At 43.6% G+C, this 19,593-nt stretch overlaps 1 protein-coding gene across 1 annotated transcript in view; it reads left to right on the forward strand.

The window, feature by feature from the left end:
• The window catches only part of LOC311108145 (activating signal cointegrator 1 complex subunit 3-like), a 139,297-nt gene that overhangs the window by 42,285 nt on the left and 77,419 nt on the right, over window positions 1-19,593 (forward strand). Inside the window, exons 7-9 of the mRNA XM_084150774.1 lie at window positions 1,498-1,705; window positions 2,569-2,704; window positions 3,580-3,705. Of these exons, the coding sequence (XP_084006900.1) occupies window positions 1,498-1,705; window positions 2,569-2,704; window positions 3,580-3,705 (470 nt within the window). The remainder of the gene's footprint in view (window positions 1-1,497; window positions 1,706-2,568; window positions 2,705-3,579; window positions 3,706-19,593) is intronic.

Here is a 19,593-nt window from a genome sequence, read left to right on the forward strand (position 1 = left end):
TAGGCGCTAAAGTATAGGCACTATAGTATAGGCACTATAGTATAGGCGCTATAGTATAGGCGCTATAGTATAGGCGCTATAGTATAGGCGGTATAATATAGGCGGTATAGTATAGGCGCTATAGTATAGGCGGTATAGTATAGGAGCTAGAGTATAGGCGCTATAGTATAGGCGGTATAGTATAGGCGGTGTAGTATAGGCGGTATAGTATAGGCGGTATAATATAGGCGGTATAATATAGGCGGTATAGTATAGGCGCTATAGTATAGGCGGTATAATATAGGCGGTATAGTATAGGCGGTATAGTATAGGCGGTATAGTATAGGCGCTATAGTATAGGCGGTATAGTATAGGCGCTATAGTATAGGCGCTATAGTATAGGCGGTATAATATAGGCGGTATAGTATAGGCGCTATAGTATAGGCGGTATAATATAGGCGCTCTAGTATAGGCGCTCTAGTATAGGCACTATAGTATAGGCGCTATAGTATAGGCGGTATAGTATAGGCGCTATAGTATAGGCGGTATAGTATAGGCGGTATAGTATAGGCGGTATAGTATAGGCGGTATAGTATAGGCGGTATAGTATAGGCGCTATAGTATAGGCGGTATAATATAGGCGCTATAGTATAGGCGCTATAGTATAGGCGGTATAATATAGGCGGTATAGTATAGGCGGTATAGTATAGGCGGTATAGTATAGGCGCTATAATATAGGCGCTATAATATAGGCGCTATAGTATAGGCGGTATAGTATAGGCGGTATAGTATAGGCGCTATAGTATAGGCGCTATAGTATAGGCGGTATAATATAGGCGCTATAGTATAGGCGGTATAGTATAGGCGCTATAATATAGGCGCTATAGTATAGGCGCTATAGTATAGGCGGTATAGTATAGGCGCTATAATATAGGCGCTATAGTATAGGCGCTATAGTATAGGCGCTATAGTATAGGCGCTATAGTATAGGCGCTATAGTATAGGCGCTATAGTATAGGCGTTATAGTATAGGCGGTATAATATAGGCGGTATAATATAGGCGGTATAATATAGGCACTATAGTATAGGCGGTATAGTATAGGCGGTATAGTATAGGCGGTATAATATAGGCGCTATAGTATAGGCGCTATAGTATAGGCGCTATAGTATAGGCGCTATAGTATAGGCGCTATAGTATAGGCGGTATAATATAGGCGGTATAGTATAGGCGGTATAGTATAGGCGGTATAGTATAGGCTGTATAATATAGGTGCTATAGTATAGGCGCTATAGTATAGGCGCTATAGTATAGGCGCTATAGTATAGGTGGTGGCAAAGTGTGTATTACATGCTATTCCATGCTTAGTTACCATATTATAAGCGCTCAATTACACAAGACAACATAGCAACCTAGCTCAAAGAAACATTGAATGTATCAATGATGACCCAACTGTTTCTTTGCGACCTGTCGGTTTATAACCTTTTATTGATGTCTCTGTGTATTATTCTTGTGTTTAGATGGTAGTCGTAAAGGAAGTGGAGGAGAGGGGAGCAGCAAGCCCACGTACGGCTGTCAGGTGTCCATCCAGTCAGGGAAGGAGAAAGAAATGATGAAGATCCACCGGAGGGAGGAGAAGAGGGAGAGGAAGAGGGGGGAGAGACGCTGGGACGACACCGAATCCTCCTCCGACCTCTACTTTGACCCCAAGGAGATGAGAGCTCAGAGGTGAACCACCACACTCCGTCTCTCGCTCGCTCGCTCTCTAGCTCTTCTCTCTCTTCCCATCTATTTCTCTCTGACTCTCTTTTTCCCTCTCTCTCTTCCATTTTCCCTTCTCTCTCTGCTCTATTTCTTTTTCTATATCTCCCCCTGTGATCTCTTCTTTCCAAATGGAAACACCCTTCTGCATTTTTCATCGCTGCTTGGCTGCAGGTAAAAAATAAAAAAACACCGCTCCTGGTCACATTTTTTCTGAAAGTTTAATTTCAGCGGATAAAAAAGCAGCGCAGCGATCTGTTTAATTAAAAACTTAGCCGGTCCAAATCCGGCAGAGTGTGAGGGAAGAGATTAGCAGAGAGGTAAGCCACGTTACGTTAGCAGAGAATATTATTACTGCAGCGCCTCACATCTCCACACCTCTCCTGTCTAACAGCTCTCAACCTTAGTATCCATCCCCAATCACAACCAACCACACATTAAGCAGGTGTAACTATGGCTGTTCTGCTGTTCATGTGGATGTGTGTTTTGTGTTGAAATACATATGTTTTTAAATGGGTTTTATGTATATAGTGTTGTGTTTGGTCCCGGTTTAGTTATTGTTGTGTCACGGTTGTATTATGGTTGTGTTGTTGTTGATTAATGGTTGTGTCAGATCATGGTTGTATTATGGCTGTGTTGTGGTTGATTAATGGTTGTGTCTGATCATGGTTGTATTATGGCTGTGTTGTGGTTGATGAATGGTTGTGTCTGATCATGTTTGTATTATGGCTGTGTTGTGGTTGATGAATGGTTGTGTCTGATCATGGTTGTATTATGGCTGTGTTGTGGTTGATGAATGGTTGTGTGTGGTCCTGGTTCTGTTTCTCCAGAGAGCAGGCCCTGCTGACAGCACGGCGGTCTCCAGTGCTGAGCAGAGAGAGGGTGTACGAACGCATCCGATACCCCAACGTCTATGACTGCTACGCCGAGGCCACCAAGACCTCCGCCTTTGTAGGGGGAGCCAAGGTACAGTACGTGGTGATGATCAGAGGTGCGTCACAAATTACACCCTACTCCTTATAATACACTACCTTTGAGCAGGCTCCATAGGGCTCTGGTCAAAAGTAGTGCACTATGTAGGGATGAGGGAATAGGGTGCCGTTTGGGACAAAGCCCTGTACTGCCCAATACCAAATCTACACCCTATATGCTTGACCGCTAGACCATCATGTTCTATCCAAATAAACAATGACTATAACAAGACTATAAGACATTTTCAAATCCTGCCCACCTGTATTCAGGGGCAAAATGAACAGTTTGTATTACTTACATTTCTTACTTATAGTGACAGGGAGGAAGGGGATAGAGTACTCACCCGCATGCACACACACACACACACACACACACACACACATACACACATACACACAGACACATACACACACACAGACACGTGCGCACACACACACACACACACACTTTCCAGTTCTTTGTTTACCCACCATCCTTCACGACAGTCTGTTCCCTTATTACACACCAGCACCCACAAGCCACTGCTTTAAATCCAGTTTTTATGATCTATTTTTTCATTCCTGCTTTTTCACTCTCTATTTACACTATTTACTATTTTCTTTAGTCCTCAGTTCAGTAGGAGCAGGTGGGGGAGAGGAAATAATGTTCACTGGAAAGTTGATACATTTTCAAATCTGAACATGACTTTTGCAATGTTTTGAATGTGTTTATTTTCAAGTTGAGGCAGTGTTTGTTGATGTTTTACTATGTGTATTGTAATATGTTCAATATTATGTAGTGCAGCTGGTAATAAATCGATTGGGGTGGAAATGTACTTTGTGTAATGTGGTGCGTAGTTAATGTTTGGGATGTGGTTGTGTTGTGTTCAGCTGATGTTACCAGAGGGGATAAAGAGGGAGAACAATAAGATGTATGAAGAGGTGGAGATTCCTCCTAGTGATCCCATGCCCATCAGCTTTGAGGAGAAACCCATCTACATCTCTGAACTGGACGAGGTAAGACACCCAATGGTTACATTTGGGGGTGATATAATGTACTAAACTAAAATGTAAACTGACAAAAGCATACTACACATCACAGATTTTTACATACAGCAGGTTTTAAATAACCAAATAGTTTTGTCTACTTCGTGTTTTCATTTTTGCCATGGATAAAATATTGCCATACTGGTATTGTCCCGGCCCTACTATTTAGCAATAAGCATTATCACATGATGTAGCCCACCTGATGTAGCGTAGTGGCTATAAATAAATAGGCTGAGGCTTGCCCATCTGCGTTTACCCTATTGCATCACAAACTCTAAAGTTTAAACATTAGGCTATCTTGTTGCTAGTTGTAGCAACACATTGATGACTTGAATGTCCCCAAAAATGTTCCACTGACACTCAGCCAACCCAGGATCACGTACTGTGAATATAATGTAGGCCTACCTGTTACACCTGATGTGTTACATTTAGCCCTGGTCTTCCCTTTCCATGGCAGGTTCCAGGCATAAGCTATATAAGTCTAGCCAGCTATCTCAACTTGTAGTAATCATGGCCAAATAACGTCCGGGCACGCAGTACACATGCCCAGGGGCCCTGACCTCCAGCCCCCCCCCCCCCCCCATTGATTGTGTTAGTCACTCTCACTCATAACATATTAACATGGCATAAGTCATGGCAAAATGTGTAGAATTGCAGGAAATTAGCTTTAAAACGGCATTTCTCCCTGCTTGTTTGTCTTTCGAGATTGCATGGCTCTGTGCTCGATTTTATACACCTATCAGCAATGGGTGTGACTTAAATAGCCGAAGCCACTAATTTGAAGGGGTGTCCACATACTTTTGTGTATATACAGTGGGGAGAACAAGTATTTGATACACTGCCGATTTTGCAGGTTTTCCTACTTACAAAGCATGTAGAGGTCTGTAATTTTTTATCATAGGTACACTTCAACTGTGAGAGACGGAATCTAAAACAAAAATCCAGAAAATCACATTGTATGATTTTTTAAAGTAATTAATTTGCATTTTATTGCATGACATAAGTATTTGATCACCTACCAACCAGTAAGAATTCCGGCTCTCACAGACCTGTTAGTTTTTCTTTAAGAAGCCCTCCTGTTCTCCACTCATTACCTGTATTAACTGCACCTGTTTGAACTCATTACCTGTATAAAAGACACCTGTCCACACACTCAATCAAACAGACTCCAACCTCTCCACAATGGCCAAGACCAGAGAGCTGTGTAAGGACATCAGGGATACAATTGTAGACCTGCACAAGGCTGGGATGGGCTACAGGACAATAGGCAAGCAGCTTGGTGAGAAGGCAACAACTGTTGGCACAATTATTAGAAAATGGAAGAAGTTCAAGATGACGGTCAATCACCCTCGGTCTGGGACTCCATGCAAGATCTCACCTCGTGGGGCATCAATGATCATGAGGAAGGTGAGGGATCAGCCCAGAACTACACGGCAGGACCTGGTCAATGACCTGAAGAGAGCTGGGATCACAGTCTCAAAGAAAACCATTAGTAACACACTACGCCGTCATGGATTAAAATCCTGCAGCGCACGCAAGGTCCCCCTGCTCAAGCCAGCGCATGTCCAGGCCCGTCTGAAGTTTGCCAATGACCATCTGGATGATCCAGAGGAGGAATGGGAGAAGGTCATGTGGTCTGATGAGACAAAAATAGAGCTTTTTGGTATAAACTCCACTCGCCGTGTTTGGAGGAAGAAGAAGGATGAGTACAATCCCAAGAACACCATCCCAACCGTGAAGCATGGAGGTGGAAACATCATTCTTTGGGGATGCTTTTCTGCAAAGGGGACAGGAGGACTGCACCGTATTGAGGGGAGGATGGATGGGGCCATGTATCGCGAGATCTTGGCCAACAACCTCCTTCCCTCAGTAAGAGCATTGAAGATGGGTCTTCCAGCATGACAATGACCCGAAACACACAGCCAGGGCAACTAAGGAGTGGCTCCGTAAGAAGCATCTCAAGGTCCTGGAGTGGCCTAGCCAGTCTCCAGACCTGAACCCAATAGAAAATCTTTGGAGGGAGCTGAAAGTCCGTATTGCCCAGCGACAGCCCCGAAACCTGAAGGATCTGGAGAAGGTCTGTATGGAGGAGTGGGCCAAAATCCCTGCTGCAGTGTGTGCAAACCTGGTCAAGACCTACAGGAAACGTATGATCTCTGTAATTGCAAACAAATGATTCTGTACCAAATATTAAGTTCTGCTTTTCTGATGTATCAAATACTTATGTCATGCAATAAAATGCAAATGAATTACTTAAAAATCATACAATGTGATTTTCTGGATTTTTGTTTTAGATTCCGTCTCTCACAGTTTAAGTGTACCTATGATAAAAAGTACAGACCTCTACATGCTTTGTAAGTAGGAAAACCTGCAAAATCGGCAGTGTATCAAATACTTCTTCTCCCCACTGTGTATATATATATGTGTGTGTGTGTATATATATATATATATATATATATATATATATATATATATATTAATTAGTGTAGGTATATATATATTAGTGTAGGTATAGGGGTAAGGTGACTAGGCATCAGAAAAATGATAAACAGAGTAGCATCAGCGTATATGATGATTGTATGGGAGTCAGTATAAATGTATGTGCATATTATATGTGTGTAAGTAAATTATGGAGTGAGTGTGTTTGAGTGTCAGTTTGCGTAAGTGTGTAGGCCCCTGTGAGTGTGCATAGAGACTATAAGAATAAAATACAAGGGTCAACTCAGATAGTCTGTGTAGCTATTTTGTTAGCTACAGTATTTAGCAGTCTTATGGCGTGGGGATAGAAGCTGTTCAGGTGCCTGTTGGTGTAAGACTTGATGCACCTGTACCGCTTGCCGTGCGGAAGCAGAGGGAACAGTCTATGGCTTGGGTGGTTGGAGTCTTTTAACGATTTTCCGGGCCTTCCTTTCACACCGCCTAATATAGAGGTCCTGGATGGCAGGGAGCTCGGCCCCAGTGATGTACTGGGCTGTCTGCACCACCCTCGTAGCGCCATGCGATTGAAGGTGGTGCTATTGCCATGCCAGTCAAGATGCTCTCAGTGGTACAGCTGTAGAACTTTTTGAGCCTATATTCTTAGCCTACTATAAAATGTGTATTGACTGTGATCAGGGTAGCCTACGTGTGTCTTGTCTGTTTAATGAACAAAATAAGTATTGATTTCATGTGCATGCTGCAGCCATGTAGGCTGCACAGACCAGTAACATAAACTCAAAATATGCCATTCTATTATTTTGAAAATAAATTGTATTAGTCTTATAATGTTTCTTAGGACCTGCCTAAAACAAATTAATAATGGATTTATTTTGTGATGGTGTATATTCAATGGATATATTATAATAGACGTCCACCCACATCAGCCCACGGCTACTCCCACTCCTAAACTTGCCGGCATGTGCACGGGGGATATAAAAGGCTTATCCCGGCAAGAATATGGTAAAATAATATATATTTTTACAGGCAACATACCGTAAAGTCTGTCTGTAAAGGGTATTTGTGTGACTGTGTGAGTGCCAGCCATGGCGTGCTCAGTTTCACTTCCCGGTGTCCAAATTCCAGCGACTGGGAGCGGTCTGGAGCCATAATGGGCAGTGAGTGATGTTGTCTTAATGGAAGTGCTGTAGTTCTCAGCCAGCTGTCTAGATCCACAATGGCCTCTCCTCTCTGACTGACAGGCTGAGTGACAGGCTTACAAATCTGCTCTCTGCCAATAGCAGGGGTCACTGGGCCGGACTGACAGACAGGTGAGCCAATCCCCACCCAGCCATTTGGGAGATGGGAGTGCAGAGGAGTTGTCAGTTGGCTTCAGTTCAATCACATCACTGTATTTTCTTCTGGTTCTTCATCTAGACTTCTGGAGTCATTCTGTATGGGATCATGGTGGGATGTTTAGAAACCGTTACTATTGCATTTATTCTGTCAAGTTTGTTGTGAAATGCACTACATTCAAACGTGAATAGATTTTGGGTAGAATCCTCAGTGTGGAATTAACTGGCTAGTGTGACTCCCCTGAATGTGCCCAAAACATGGCATCATATCTGAGATGACTGGGTATGTTTTAACCTTGGAACATATTTTGTCATATTTGAAGATTACTCCTGGAATTGTTCACCTCACTTAACCTGTCTGTCACTCAAGATGACAGGCATACTGTGTGTATGTGTGTGTGATCGCAGGCTGAGACAAATTGATTAAGAGAAGGATTGGTCATGCATGTGTGGTTGTTGTTATTTCTGTGGTGTGTGTGACGCTGGCTCAGGTGTTTGTCTCCCTGCCTGTCACTCATTATCTTCATTAGGCTTTCTTAAATGCTAAATGTGTAAATGTTCATATCTATAGTGTTTTTTTCCATGGAAACATGTCAGTGTCACACTCAATCCCCAATCAATCACTAGCTTCCTCTAGTGGAGTTTTGGCTCTTTTGCTTTTACACCCATTCAGCTATTCCAAAGAGGGTACCTCATGAAGGGATTGGGTATGAGAGTATCACTTTCAAAAAGCTCTCTCACACACTAGGGCTGGGACGATACCAGTATCGAGGCAAGGACACAAAACACTAAGCGGATTTAACTTCTTTAGGAAATCAGCCCTAATGTTGGAAACAGACGTCATTACTGTATGTTGTTTTCCAAGCTATAGCACACAATATTTTACATACAGCACGTTTTTAATGGATCAAAGAATTTGGTCTGCTGTAGTGTTTTCATTTTTGCCATGGAAAAAGTATTGGCATACTGGTATCATCCCGGCCCTATCCCACACTTAGTGATTGATACCTCAGGGCCTGTCTTCTTCCTTAACCCCAGCCCCATCTCCAACCCTGGCTTCACCCCTAGCCCAGGGTTCAGTTGCCTTAGCTATTACCCGCCCCAGTACCTGATACATTTGCTCTTCGGGTTGGTTCTCTGCTATTCACACTGCATCTTCAAGTCTCTGGCTTTTAAGAGCCTCCTTGCACACCAAACAGTAAGTGCTTCAAGGGACCAGGCATTTGAGAGGAAGGGTTGCCCAAGTGCCTGAATGGAGGGACAAAACATAGTTCTATACACGCATGCGCTTCCCACTCAAGGCAGGCACAGTCTTTTGCTCGAAGAGTATTTGATAGTATTCAGTAGTATTTGAAAGAAAACACATACTATTGGAACCCAGGTCTGATGTGAGCCCTCACATGCAACAGCATCCCCTCTGAGCCGTGGAAGAACCCTTAGTCCTCATCATGAAGGAAGTGATCAATGTCAGAGGCTCTCCTCTACTCTAAGTGGAATGAGTTGGGATGGACAGACAGGATTTATCTCTCTCTCTCGATCTCTCTCTCTCTCCCAGCAGCTAATTTCCTGTTTCTTTTTGTCTCACAGGAAACAATTAATTACAGTACACCAGGGCATGATAAGTTTGTGGTTGTGTCTTACATAGAGTTAATCAATAAAGCGCCTTTTCACCGTTTTGTTCATTCTGTAGCCCTGGCCGTCACAAAATGAATTTACAAGTTCCACCTTTACAAAACAAAAAGAGACTGAGAATAATAAAATAAAAAAAGTGATTCTTATCTTTTCTTCTCGTTTTCTGAAAAGCCTTATCTTTCTTTCTTGTCTTACTTTGTTCTGGGCTTCTCCCCATCTCTCCAGTCGCTCCAGCAGGCTACATTCCCTGCTTCCTGTTCTGTTTGAAACCCCAGTGTGACTGATCAAGATTGATATGGAGCCTCTTCAGCTGAGCGATGTGAATTAGCCCCTAGAGAAGGAGCTCCTCTATTTATTAACTTAAGCCGGGCTACTCAAACAAAATACCTCACTCTTTTTAAGCGCCAAGCACACAACGCCGAGGCTAATAAGTCTTTACGTGCTATTAGGAGCAGCGCTTTGCAAGGCAGGCCGAACCGAAAGCCTGTCAGCTTTTTTTCCCTTCCCTTTCTTTCCCCACCATCACGCAGAGTAGTGTAGATTGTCATTTATTGAAAGGTGTAATGGCCGACAGGTCTCTGCCCGGCCTGGCAAGCCTTTAATAGCACTGTGAAACATTAAAAGTGGGGGATTTATTAGGGGGCCTTTTAACTAATGAATCAGGGGCCCATGCGTCCTGCTCTCGTCACGCTGGTAAAAGCCTTCCTAATTTCTGTGAATAAATATGTGTGTGCGTGCGAGAGAGAGAGATGCAGAGAGCGAGAGCGATGCAGAGAGAGAGAGAGATGGAGAGAGGTTGGCTTTCATCCTAGTGCTGACAGAAAAACAACACAACAACCCCCCCACACTATCTCGAAACATGACTACCTACACATCCAGTACATAGGCTACATACTCAGGCACTAAGAGATACTGATATATCAACTGAAATATCCATGGAGGCTTGAGAAGACACGGACTAGGGTTGCAACGGGAGGGTATATTACTGGAAACTTTCGAAATGTACTAGTAAACTACCAGAATTTTGGTATCTTTCAATGATTTTATGTAATCTATCACACGACATCTAGTGGCATTGTTGATTAGATGCTTTTTTAATTAATTAGGCTATTTTCTCATGAACCATATGGTCTAGCTACTAGAAACTCATGGACAGGATGGACACAGATATAACAAATTAATACTATATACAGTGGGGGAAAAAAGTATTTAGTCAGCCACCAATTGTGCAAGTTCTCCCACTTAAAAAGATGAGAGAGGCCTGTAATTTTCATCATAGGTACACGTCAACTATGACAGACAAAATGAGAAAAAAAAATCCAGAAAATCACATTGTAGGATTTTTAATGAATTTATTTGCAAATTATGGTGGAAAATAAGTATTTGGTCAATAACAAAAGTTTCTCAATACTTTGTTATATACCCTTTGTTGGCAATGACACAGGTCAAACGTTTTCTGTAAGTCTTCACAAGGTTTTCACATACTGTTGCTGGTATTTTGGCCCATTCCTCCATGCAGATCTCCTCTAGAGCAGTGATGTTTTGGGGCTGTCGCTGGGCAACACAGACTTTCAACTCCCTCCAAAGATTTTCTATGGGGTTGAGATCTGGAGACTTGCTAGGCCACTCCAGGACCTTGAAATGCTTCTTACGAAGCCATTCCTTCGTTGCCCGGGCGGTGTGTTTGGGATCATTGTCATGCTGAAAGACCCAGCCACGTTTCATCTTCAATGCCCTTGCTGATGGAAGGAGGTTTTCACTCAAAATCTCACGATACATGGCCCCATTCATTCTTTCCTTTACACGGATCAGTCGTCCTGGTCCCTTTGCAGAAAAACAGCCCCAAAGCATGATGTTTCCACCCCCATGCTTCACAGTAGGTATGGTGTTCTTTGGATGCAACTCAGCATTCTTTGTCCTCCAAACACGACGAGTTGAGTTTTTACCAAAAAGTTCTATTTTGGTTTCATCTGACCATATGACATTCTCCCAATCCTCTTCTGGATCATCCAAATGCACTCTAGCAAACTTCAGACGGGCCTGGACATGTACTGGCTTAAGCAGGGGGACACGTCTGGCACTGCAGGATTTGAGTCCCTGGCGGCGTAGTGTGTTACTGATGGTAGGCTTTGTTACTTTGGTCCCAGCTCTCTGCAGGTCATTCACTAGGTCCCCAAGTGTGGTTCTGGGATTTTTGCTCACCGTTCTTGTGATCATTTTGACCCCACAGGGTGAGATCTTGCGTGGAGCCCCAGATCGAGGGAGATTATCAGTGGCCTAGTATGTCTTCCATTTCCTAATAATTGCTCCCACAGTTGATTTCTTCAAACCAAGCTGCTTACCTATTGCAGATTCAGTCTTTCCAGCCTGGTGCAGGTTTACAATTTTGTTTCTGGTGTCCTTTGACAGCTCTTTGGTCTTGGCCATAGTGGAGTTTGGAGTGTGACTGTTTGAGGTTGTGGACAGGTGTCTTTTATACTGATAACAAGTTCAAACAGGTGCCATTAATACAGGTAACGAGTGGAGGACAGAGGAGCCTCTTAAAGAAGAAGTTACAGGTCTGTGAGAGCCAGAAATCTTGCTTGTTTGTAGGTGACCAAATACTTATTTTCCACCATAATTTGCAAATAAATTCATAAAAAATCCTACAATGTGATTTTCTGGAGAAAAAAAATCTCAATTTGTCTGTCATAGTTGACGTGTACCTATGATGAAAATTACAGGCCTCTCTCATCTTTTTAAGTGGGAGAACTTGCACAATTGGTGGCTGACTAAATACTTTTTTTCCCCACTGTATCAATACATTTTTTAAAAGTTATTCAAGTATAACTGACCAAAGTTACATTAGATTGCCATAGCTTTTATGTAATTTACCAAAATTACTGAAGATTCTGGTAACTTTTACAAATTACCGGTAGCTTTGCAAACCTAACAGACACATCCTGTCCTCCTAGGAACTGCTAATCAGGACCACACTCCTCTTCAAGGATTCTAAGAAGACTTGACTTGCGTTAAGAGATATAGTTATTCCCAAAGGGGAGCACTGAATTGAGAGATAGGATTTAGGAGCGTAAGTGCGTGTGCTGATGGTTTTTACTATCCCTAGTGGGTTTTTTAAAGGGCAGGAACATGAGTGATGAATGGGAGATAGTTTCCTGCCAAACCCTGGTTGTATATTCTCCTACAGCTTCTTCTCCTAAGTGGATAGTGAACACTTAGCCTGTCTTCTTCATAGACGTTGACATGATTGTGTACTGATGGACAGGGTTATCCATCTACTCTGTTGTCATAGAGACAGGGAGGGGCTTGTGGTGCGTGGGCTCACTCTTCTATCCTCAGGTCCTTACTAGGTGTCTCTCTCCTCACTGAATGCTGATTTTGGACCTTCATGTGTCCAAACCTCCAAGAGGAGTGTAGGCTAGCTGGAGGGGTGGAGTAAGCACGCTAGAGTTCTTTATCACGGAGACTCTTGTAAATTAAGTGAGATGGGTTTCTTCCTTATAATAATAATAATATGCCATTTAGCAGACGCTTTTATCCAAAGCGACTTACAGTCATGCGTGCATAAATGTTTGTGTATGGGTGGTCCCGAGGATCGAACCCACTACCTTGGCGTTTCAAGCGCCGTGCTCTACCAGCTGAGCTACAGAGGACCTCCTTCCTCCTCCTGTCTTATCTCCAAATTCAATGTTCAACCCTCCCCCATTAGTGTCCCCCCCACTCGTTGGTGTCTCTGCCTCACCCTTCAGTGTGAGGGACGTGGGTCCTGTGTTCTGGACTGTGGCAGGAGGACACGAGACAGAGCAGGGAGTGCCATCCATAATTAATCTGTCCTGATTGCGTTTCCTAATCCAGTTTTGATTTCCTGCTCAGTTCACGTGTGTTTGCTCAGACTTGCAAAGCAGGTATAGGGATGAGAGAGAGAGAGAGAGAGAGACGGAGAGAGTGGGAGGTGGAAAGAGAGCAGACGGTGGACAGAGGCATGGAGAGGCCTTGGGGAGTGGCAGCACACATCTCATCTAGAGCCATTACACTCTCAGGCCGAGTGTGTGTCCGTGTGTGTGTGAGTCCGCGTGTGCGTGTGTGTGTGTGAGTCCGCGTGTGTGAGTCCGCGTGTGTGAGTCCGCGTGTGTGAGTCCGCGTGTGTGAGTCCGCGTGTGTGAGTCTGTGTGTGTGTGTGTGTGTGTGAGAGTCTGTGTGTTTGACTCTGTGTGTGTGTGTGTGTGTGTGTGTGTGTCTGTGTGTGAGTCCGTGTATGTATGCGTGTGTGAGTCTGTGTGTGTGTGAGTCCATGTGTGTGTCTGTGTGTGGGGGTTGGTGGTCCATAGCTGAGGGGGTTGGTGGTCCATAGCTGAGGGGCTTGGTGGTCCATAGCTGAGGGGGTTGGGGTGCAGTATATTGGGTGTGGCTGCAGGGTTGGGTTGTTGGGGGAGGGGGACCCAGCAGGTCCCTCTCCTCTCTCCCTTCACCTCCCTCGCTCGCACTCTCTCTCTCTCTCTCTACCTCTCGCTTTCCCTCTCTCTCTCCCTTTCCCTCTGTCTCTCTCTCACTCTCTTTCTACTGGTGTGCTGTGGGGAAATTAATGGGCCTCCTGTTTGCTGCATCTGCATCTCACTCTTTCAAACTCCACAGTACGTGTGTGTGTGTGTGTTTGGCCAGGTCATTCAGTGCTCTGTGTGTGGGTTTGGAGCAGGCTGATAAGCTGTTTACTAAAACTAGCAATTAAAAGTTGATCAAGCTGTCAATTCAAATGGAATGAAATGGAACTGAAAAGTAATTAAAGGATAGAGTGCAAACAACAACTATCTTTTTAGCTCCTCATTAACAATTCACCGAATTTAATTAGTTTAGCACTAACTCATACAGTTAATATATGCTTACACGTATACAGTAGCCACACACACACACCCTTGCACAGGAGGTAGTCAGTGTTTACATTTTTATGTGAGCAGGTATGTTAAAACTAGGACAGGGAGGCAATTGGACAGAGACTGCTTGGTGGGTATTTAGATTTAGCTGTAGAATCATTACTAGGATCTATGAGGGTCCAATTAGTGAGTTTAGAGTGGCTGGTGGATTGGTTCTGTATTGCCAGTTTATTCCCAGTCAGCCTGGTTGGCACTTATGGCCGTAGGCTGTGCTAGCACTCTGATAATGAGCCTGCCAGCTTCCATCGCACTCACTACACCATACGGACTGGGACATATACACATAAACACACACACTACACAGTATGAACCAGCCCTGGGACATGCACACACACACACACACACACACACACACAGGTGCTCTGGGCCCGGATGGGTTCGATACTCCCACAAAGTCTGTGGTGAGCGGTCACGTTCCATCCAGCCTGCTCACTTTAACAGAGCGTTCACGGTCACGAGTTAGCCAGCTGTGTTTTAGAGATGGGCTACAGTTGGGGTCCACACAGCTGGCCTCATTAGGAACTGAACTTAACCATGCTGCTACGTTGACCACAGATGTGTATGGTCCTCTATTTGACATCTGGAACTAACAACGTTTTCAGTCAGGGGTTAGGCATGGGGGTGTAGCAGAATGTAAAGTGATGTTTTAGGTTGGTAGTTGAATTAGTTAGTTGTACATGATGATGAATAGGTGGCGATGAAGCTGGAATGAAGGAGTCGTATCTAGGACATTTTTGAGATTGCCCCTTCAAATTTAATTTTGGTTAAACAATTTTCCAAAACGTATTTTTGGTCAAACACGTTTTAAAGTGAGCACCTTTGTGTGGTGGAGCAGAAGTTGTCTGTAACATGGGGAGAGAAGGGCTTTCACAAATGTTATGCTTCAGCTCCAGCTCCAGCCCCCAGCCCCCTCTGGACCTCTCCCATTCCTCCACTCATATCAGCACCACCTGGTCAAGACATTCTGGGGAGAACCCTTTGATACCTGCATGGGTCTATCTTTGTGGGGGAGTAGGGTTGGGATATTCCAGTAACTTTACCCAGATTTCGAGGGTTTCCAGAAATCCCAGTTGGAGGATTCCAGGAATATTCCAACCACGATTTTTGGAAAACCTGGGGATTTTGGGAAAGTTACCAGGATTTTTCAACCCCAGTGGCGAGAAAAACAGGAATCTGAGATTGGTTCTTGAGGTATGTTCTCTTTTTGAATGCCTGGGGGATTAAGTGTGTTTTAGACTCTAATTGAGTTGGAATCTTGCCTGGTGATGTCAAATTGATTTCCTCGCTCAAAGTTTGGCCTTTGTTTCTATGAGTTCATGTGATAATCCCAGTGTGCACACTGATGGACTGATCGCAGACCTGTTCATAAACTCAGTCACAGGAAATAACTCAAACAAACTGAGGGCAGTTGATTAAAAAACCATGTACACTGGCCAATGACACAACACAGAATTCATCCAATTTTTTTCTCTTAAACATGAGTTGTGGTGTCTACGGTTGGTAGTTTCTCTTAGATGTGGTTAACTGTTAGCTATATTTGTGGTGCTTCACTTAGTGCTGAAGATGTATAACCATGCTGGTGTTTGTGGCTTGGAGACAGGGATTTTTTATGAAATGAATGTTATGTTAACACCTGCATATGGTGGTATCTCAAGTAGCCTACAGTAACATTACCTCTTCAGTGAGTTACTGCTGCTTGGACCCCAGAGACTACTCCTGGCAGGGACAGCTGCATCTCCTATTGGAAGATGTACAGTGCATACATCTGCATAACAATGAAGCCAACCAGAGATGTTTTAAGGAATAAAATAAAAAAACATAAACAAAGCACTGAAGATTTTCAAAAAGATCATTAAAGGATGGCAACTTCATATAAACAACATGTATGCATTAGCTCAAGGTGAATATTGGGGCAGGCATACATTTTCATGAATTAGCATGTTTAAGGCGTTCGGGACACTGGCTCCTCGTTACCTATAGACAAAGTAGATAAATCAAAACAAAAGGGGGGCTAGCCGCCTAAAGTGAGCGTGTTTGTCAAAGCGACACACTGTGTGTTTGAGTCCTGGCAATTGTGTGTGTGTGTGTGTGTGTGTGTGTGTGTGTGTATTTGTGTGCAGGAGCCGTGCGAAAGAGGGTGAAACTGTGCCGCTCCTAATTCAGAAATGCATATTTATAAATTGGTTGGTGCTCTCAGGACATGGCCTTGGGGGAAATAATTGGTTAGACAGGAGGACACTCGACTCGCCAGCCTGCTTAGAGAGAGAGGATGAGATGAAGTCAGCCCTACAGTCATTTAGACTAGAGAGAAAGGATGGGTACAAAACATCACACTGCACTAATATCCATTCCTTTACTCGCTTAATTCAAAGATAAGTCAAGATGGTGTGTGTAGTATCACCTTTCTCTCTTTCTTTTGCCCTCTTTCTTTTTCTCTCTCTACCCAAAATGTTGATGTTTTGTTCCCCGAGCCACTTAGTTATCAATTTTGCCTTATGGCAAGGTGCTCCATCATGCTGGAAAAGGCATTGTTCGTCACCAAACTGTTCTTGGATGGTTGGGAGAAGTTGCTCTCGGAGGATGTGTTGGTACCATTTATTTATTCATGGCTGTGTTCTTAGGCAAAATTGTGAGTGAGCCCACTCCCTTGGCTGAGAAGCAACCCCACACATGAATGGTCTCTGGATGCTTTACTGTTGGCATGACACAGGACTGATGGTAGCGCTCATCTTGTCTTCTCCGGACAAGGTATTTTCCGGATGCCCCAAACAATCGGAAAGGGGATTCATCAGAGAAAATGACTTTACCCCAGTCCTTAGCAGTCCAATTCCTGTACCTTTTGCAGAATATCAGTCTGTCCCTGACGTTTTTCCTGGAGAGAAGTGGCTTCCTCGCTGCCCTTCTTGACACCAGGCCATCCTCCAAAAGATTAAGTTCATTTTCAAGGCAAAGAGGGACTTTGCAATTAATTGCAACTCATCTGATCACTCTTCATAACATTCTGTAGTATATGCAAATTGCCATCATAAAAACTGAGGCAGCAGACTATGTGAAAATTTATATTTGTGTCAATCTCAAAACTTTTGATCACGACTGTACACACACATACAGTACCAGTCAAGTTTGGACACACCTACTCATTCCAGGGTTTTTCTTTATATTGACTATTCTACATTGTAGAATAATAGTGAAGACATCAAAACTATGAAATAACACATATGGAATCATGTAGTAACCAGAAAAGTGTTAAACAAATCAAAATATATTTTATATTTGAGATACTTCAAATAGCCACCCTTTGCCTTGACAGCTTTGCACACTCTTGGCATTCTCTCAACCAGCTTCACCTAGAATGTGTTTCCAACAGTCTTGAAGGAGTTCCCACATATGCTGAGCACTTGTTGGCTGCTTTTCCTTCACTCTGCTGTCCGACTCATCCCAAACCATCTCAATTGGGTTGAGGTCGGGGGATTGTGGAGGCCAGGTCATCTGATGCAGCACTACATCACTCTCCTTCTTGGTCAAATGGCCCTTACACAGCCTGGAGGTGTGTTGGGTCATTGTCCTGTTGAAAAACAAATGATAGTCCCTCTAAGCCCAAACCAGATGGGATGGCGTATCGCTGTAGAATGCTGTGGTAGACATGCTGGTTAAGTGTGCCTTGAATTCTAAATAAATCACAGACAGTGTCACCAGCAAAGCACCCCCACACCATAACACCCCCTCCTCCATGCTTTACGGTGGAAACTACACATGCAGAGATCATCCATTCACCCACACCGCGTCTCACAAAAATCTCACATTTGGACTCGTGTTTCTTGGCCCAAGCAGGTCCCTTCTTCTTATTGGTGTCCTTTAGTAGTGGTTTCATTGCAGCAATTCGACCATGAAGGCCTGATTCACACAGTCCCCTCTGAACAGTTGATTTTGAGATGTGTCTGTTACTTGAACTGGTAACTCTAATGAGCTTATCCTCTGCAGCAGAGGTAACTTTGGGTATTCCATTCCTGTGGCGGTCCTCATGAGAGCCAGGTTCATCATAGCGCTTGATGGTTTTTGCGACTGTACTTTAAGAAACTTTAAAAGTTCTTGAAATGTTCCGTATTGACTGACCTTCATGTCTTAAAGTAATGATGGACTGTCGTTTCTCTTTGCTTATTTGAACAGTTCTTGCAATAATATGGACTTGGTCTTTTACCAAATAGAGCTATCTTCTGTATACCCCCCCTACCTTGTCACAACACAACTGATTGGCTCAAACACATTAAGAAGGAAAGAAATTCCACAAATGTACTTTTAGGAAGGCACTCCTGTTAATTGAAATAAATTACAGGTGACTACCTCATGAAGCTGGTTGAGATAATGCCAAGCGTGTGCAAAGCTGTCATCAAGGCAAAGGGTGGCTATTTGAAGAATCTCAAATGTAAAATATATAGTAAAAATAAAGAAAACCCGTTGAATGAGTAGGTCTGTCCAAACTTTTGACGGGTAATGTATATACAGTGGGGAGAACAAGTATTTGATACACTGCCGATTTTGCAGGTTTTCCTACTTACAAAGCATGTAGAGGTCTGTAATTTGTATCATAGGTACACTTCAACTGTGAGAGACGGAATCTAAAACAAAAATCCAGAAAATCACATTGTATGATTTTTAAGTAATTAATTTGCATTTTATTGCATGACATAAGTAATTGATCACCTACCAACCAGTAAGAATTCCGGCTCTCACAGACCTGTTAGTTTTTCTTTAAGAAGCCCTCCTGTTCTCCACTCATTACCTGTATTAACTGCACCTGTTTGAACTCGTTACCTGTATAAAAGACACCTGTCCACACACTCAATCAAACAGACTCCAACCTCTCCACAATGGCCAAGACCAGAGAGCTGTGTAAGGACATCAGGGATACAATTGTAGACCTGCACAAGGCTGGGATGGGCTACAGGACAATAGGCAAGCAGCTTGGTGAGAAGGCAACAACTGTTGGCGCAATTATTAGAAAATGGAAGAAGTTCAAGATGACGGTCAATCACCCTTGGTCTGGGGCTCCATGCAAGATCTCACCTCGTGGGGCAACAATGATCATGAGGAAGGTGAGGGATCAGCCCAGAACTACACGGCAGGACCTGGTCAATGACCTGCAGAGAGCTGGGACCAAAGTAACAAAGCCTGCCATCAGTAACACACTACGCCGCCAGGGACTCAAATCCTGCAGTGCCAGACGTGTCCCCCTGCTTAAGCCAGTACATGTCCAGGCCCGTCTGAAGTTTGCTAGAGTGCATTTGGATGATCCAGAAGAGGATTGGGAGAATGTCATATGGTCAGATGAAACCAAAATAGAACTTTTTGGTAAAAACTCAACTCGTCGTGTTTGGAGGACAAAGAATGCTGAGTTGCATCCAAAGAACACCATACCTACTGTGAAGCATGGGGGTGGAAACATCATGCTTTGGGGCTGTTTTTCTGCAAAGGGACCAGGACGACTGATCCGTGTAAAGGAAAGAATGAATGGGGCCATGTATCGTGAG

This window comes from Coregonus lavaretus (assembly GCF_964263955.1).
Source record: "Coregonus lavaretus genome assembly, chromosome: 3".
Lineage (NCBI taxonomy): Eukaryota > Metazoa > Chordata > Actinopteri > Salmoniformes > Salmonidae > Coregonus > Coregonus lavaretus.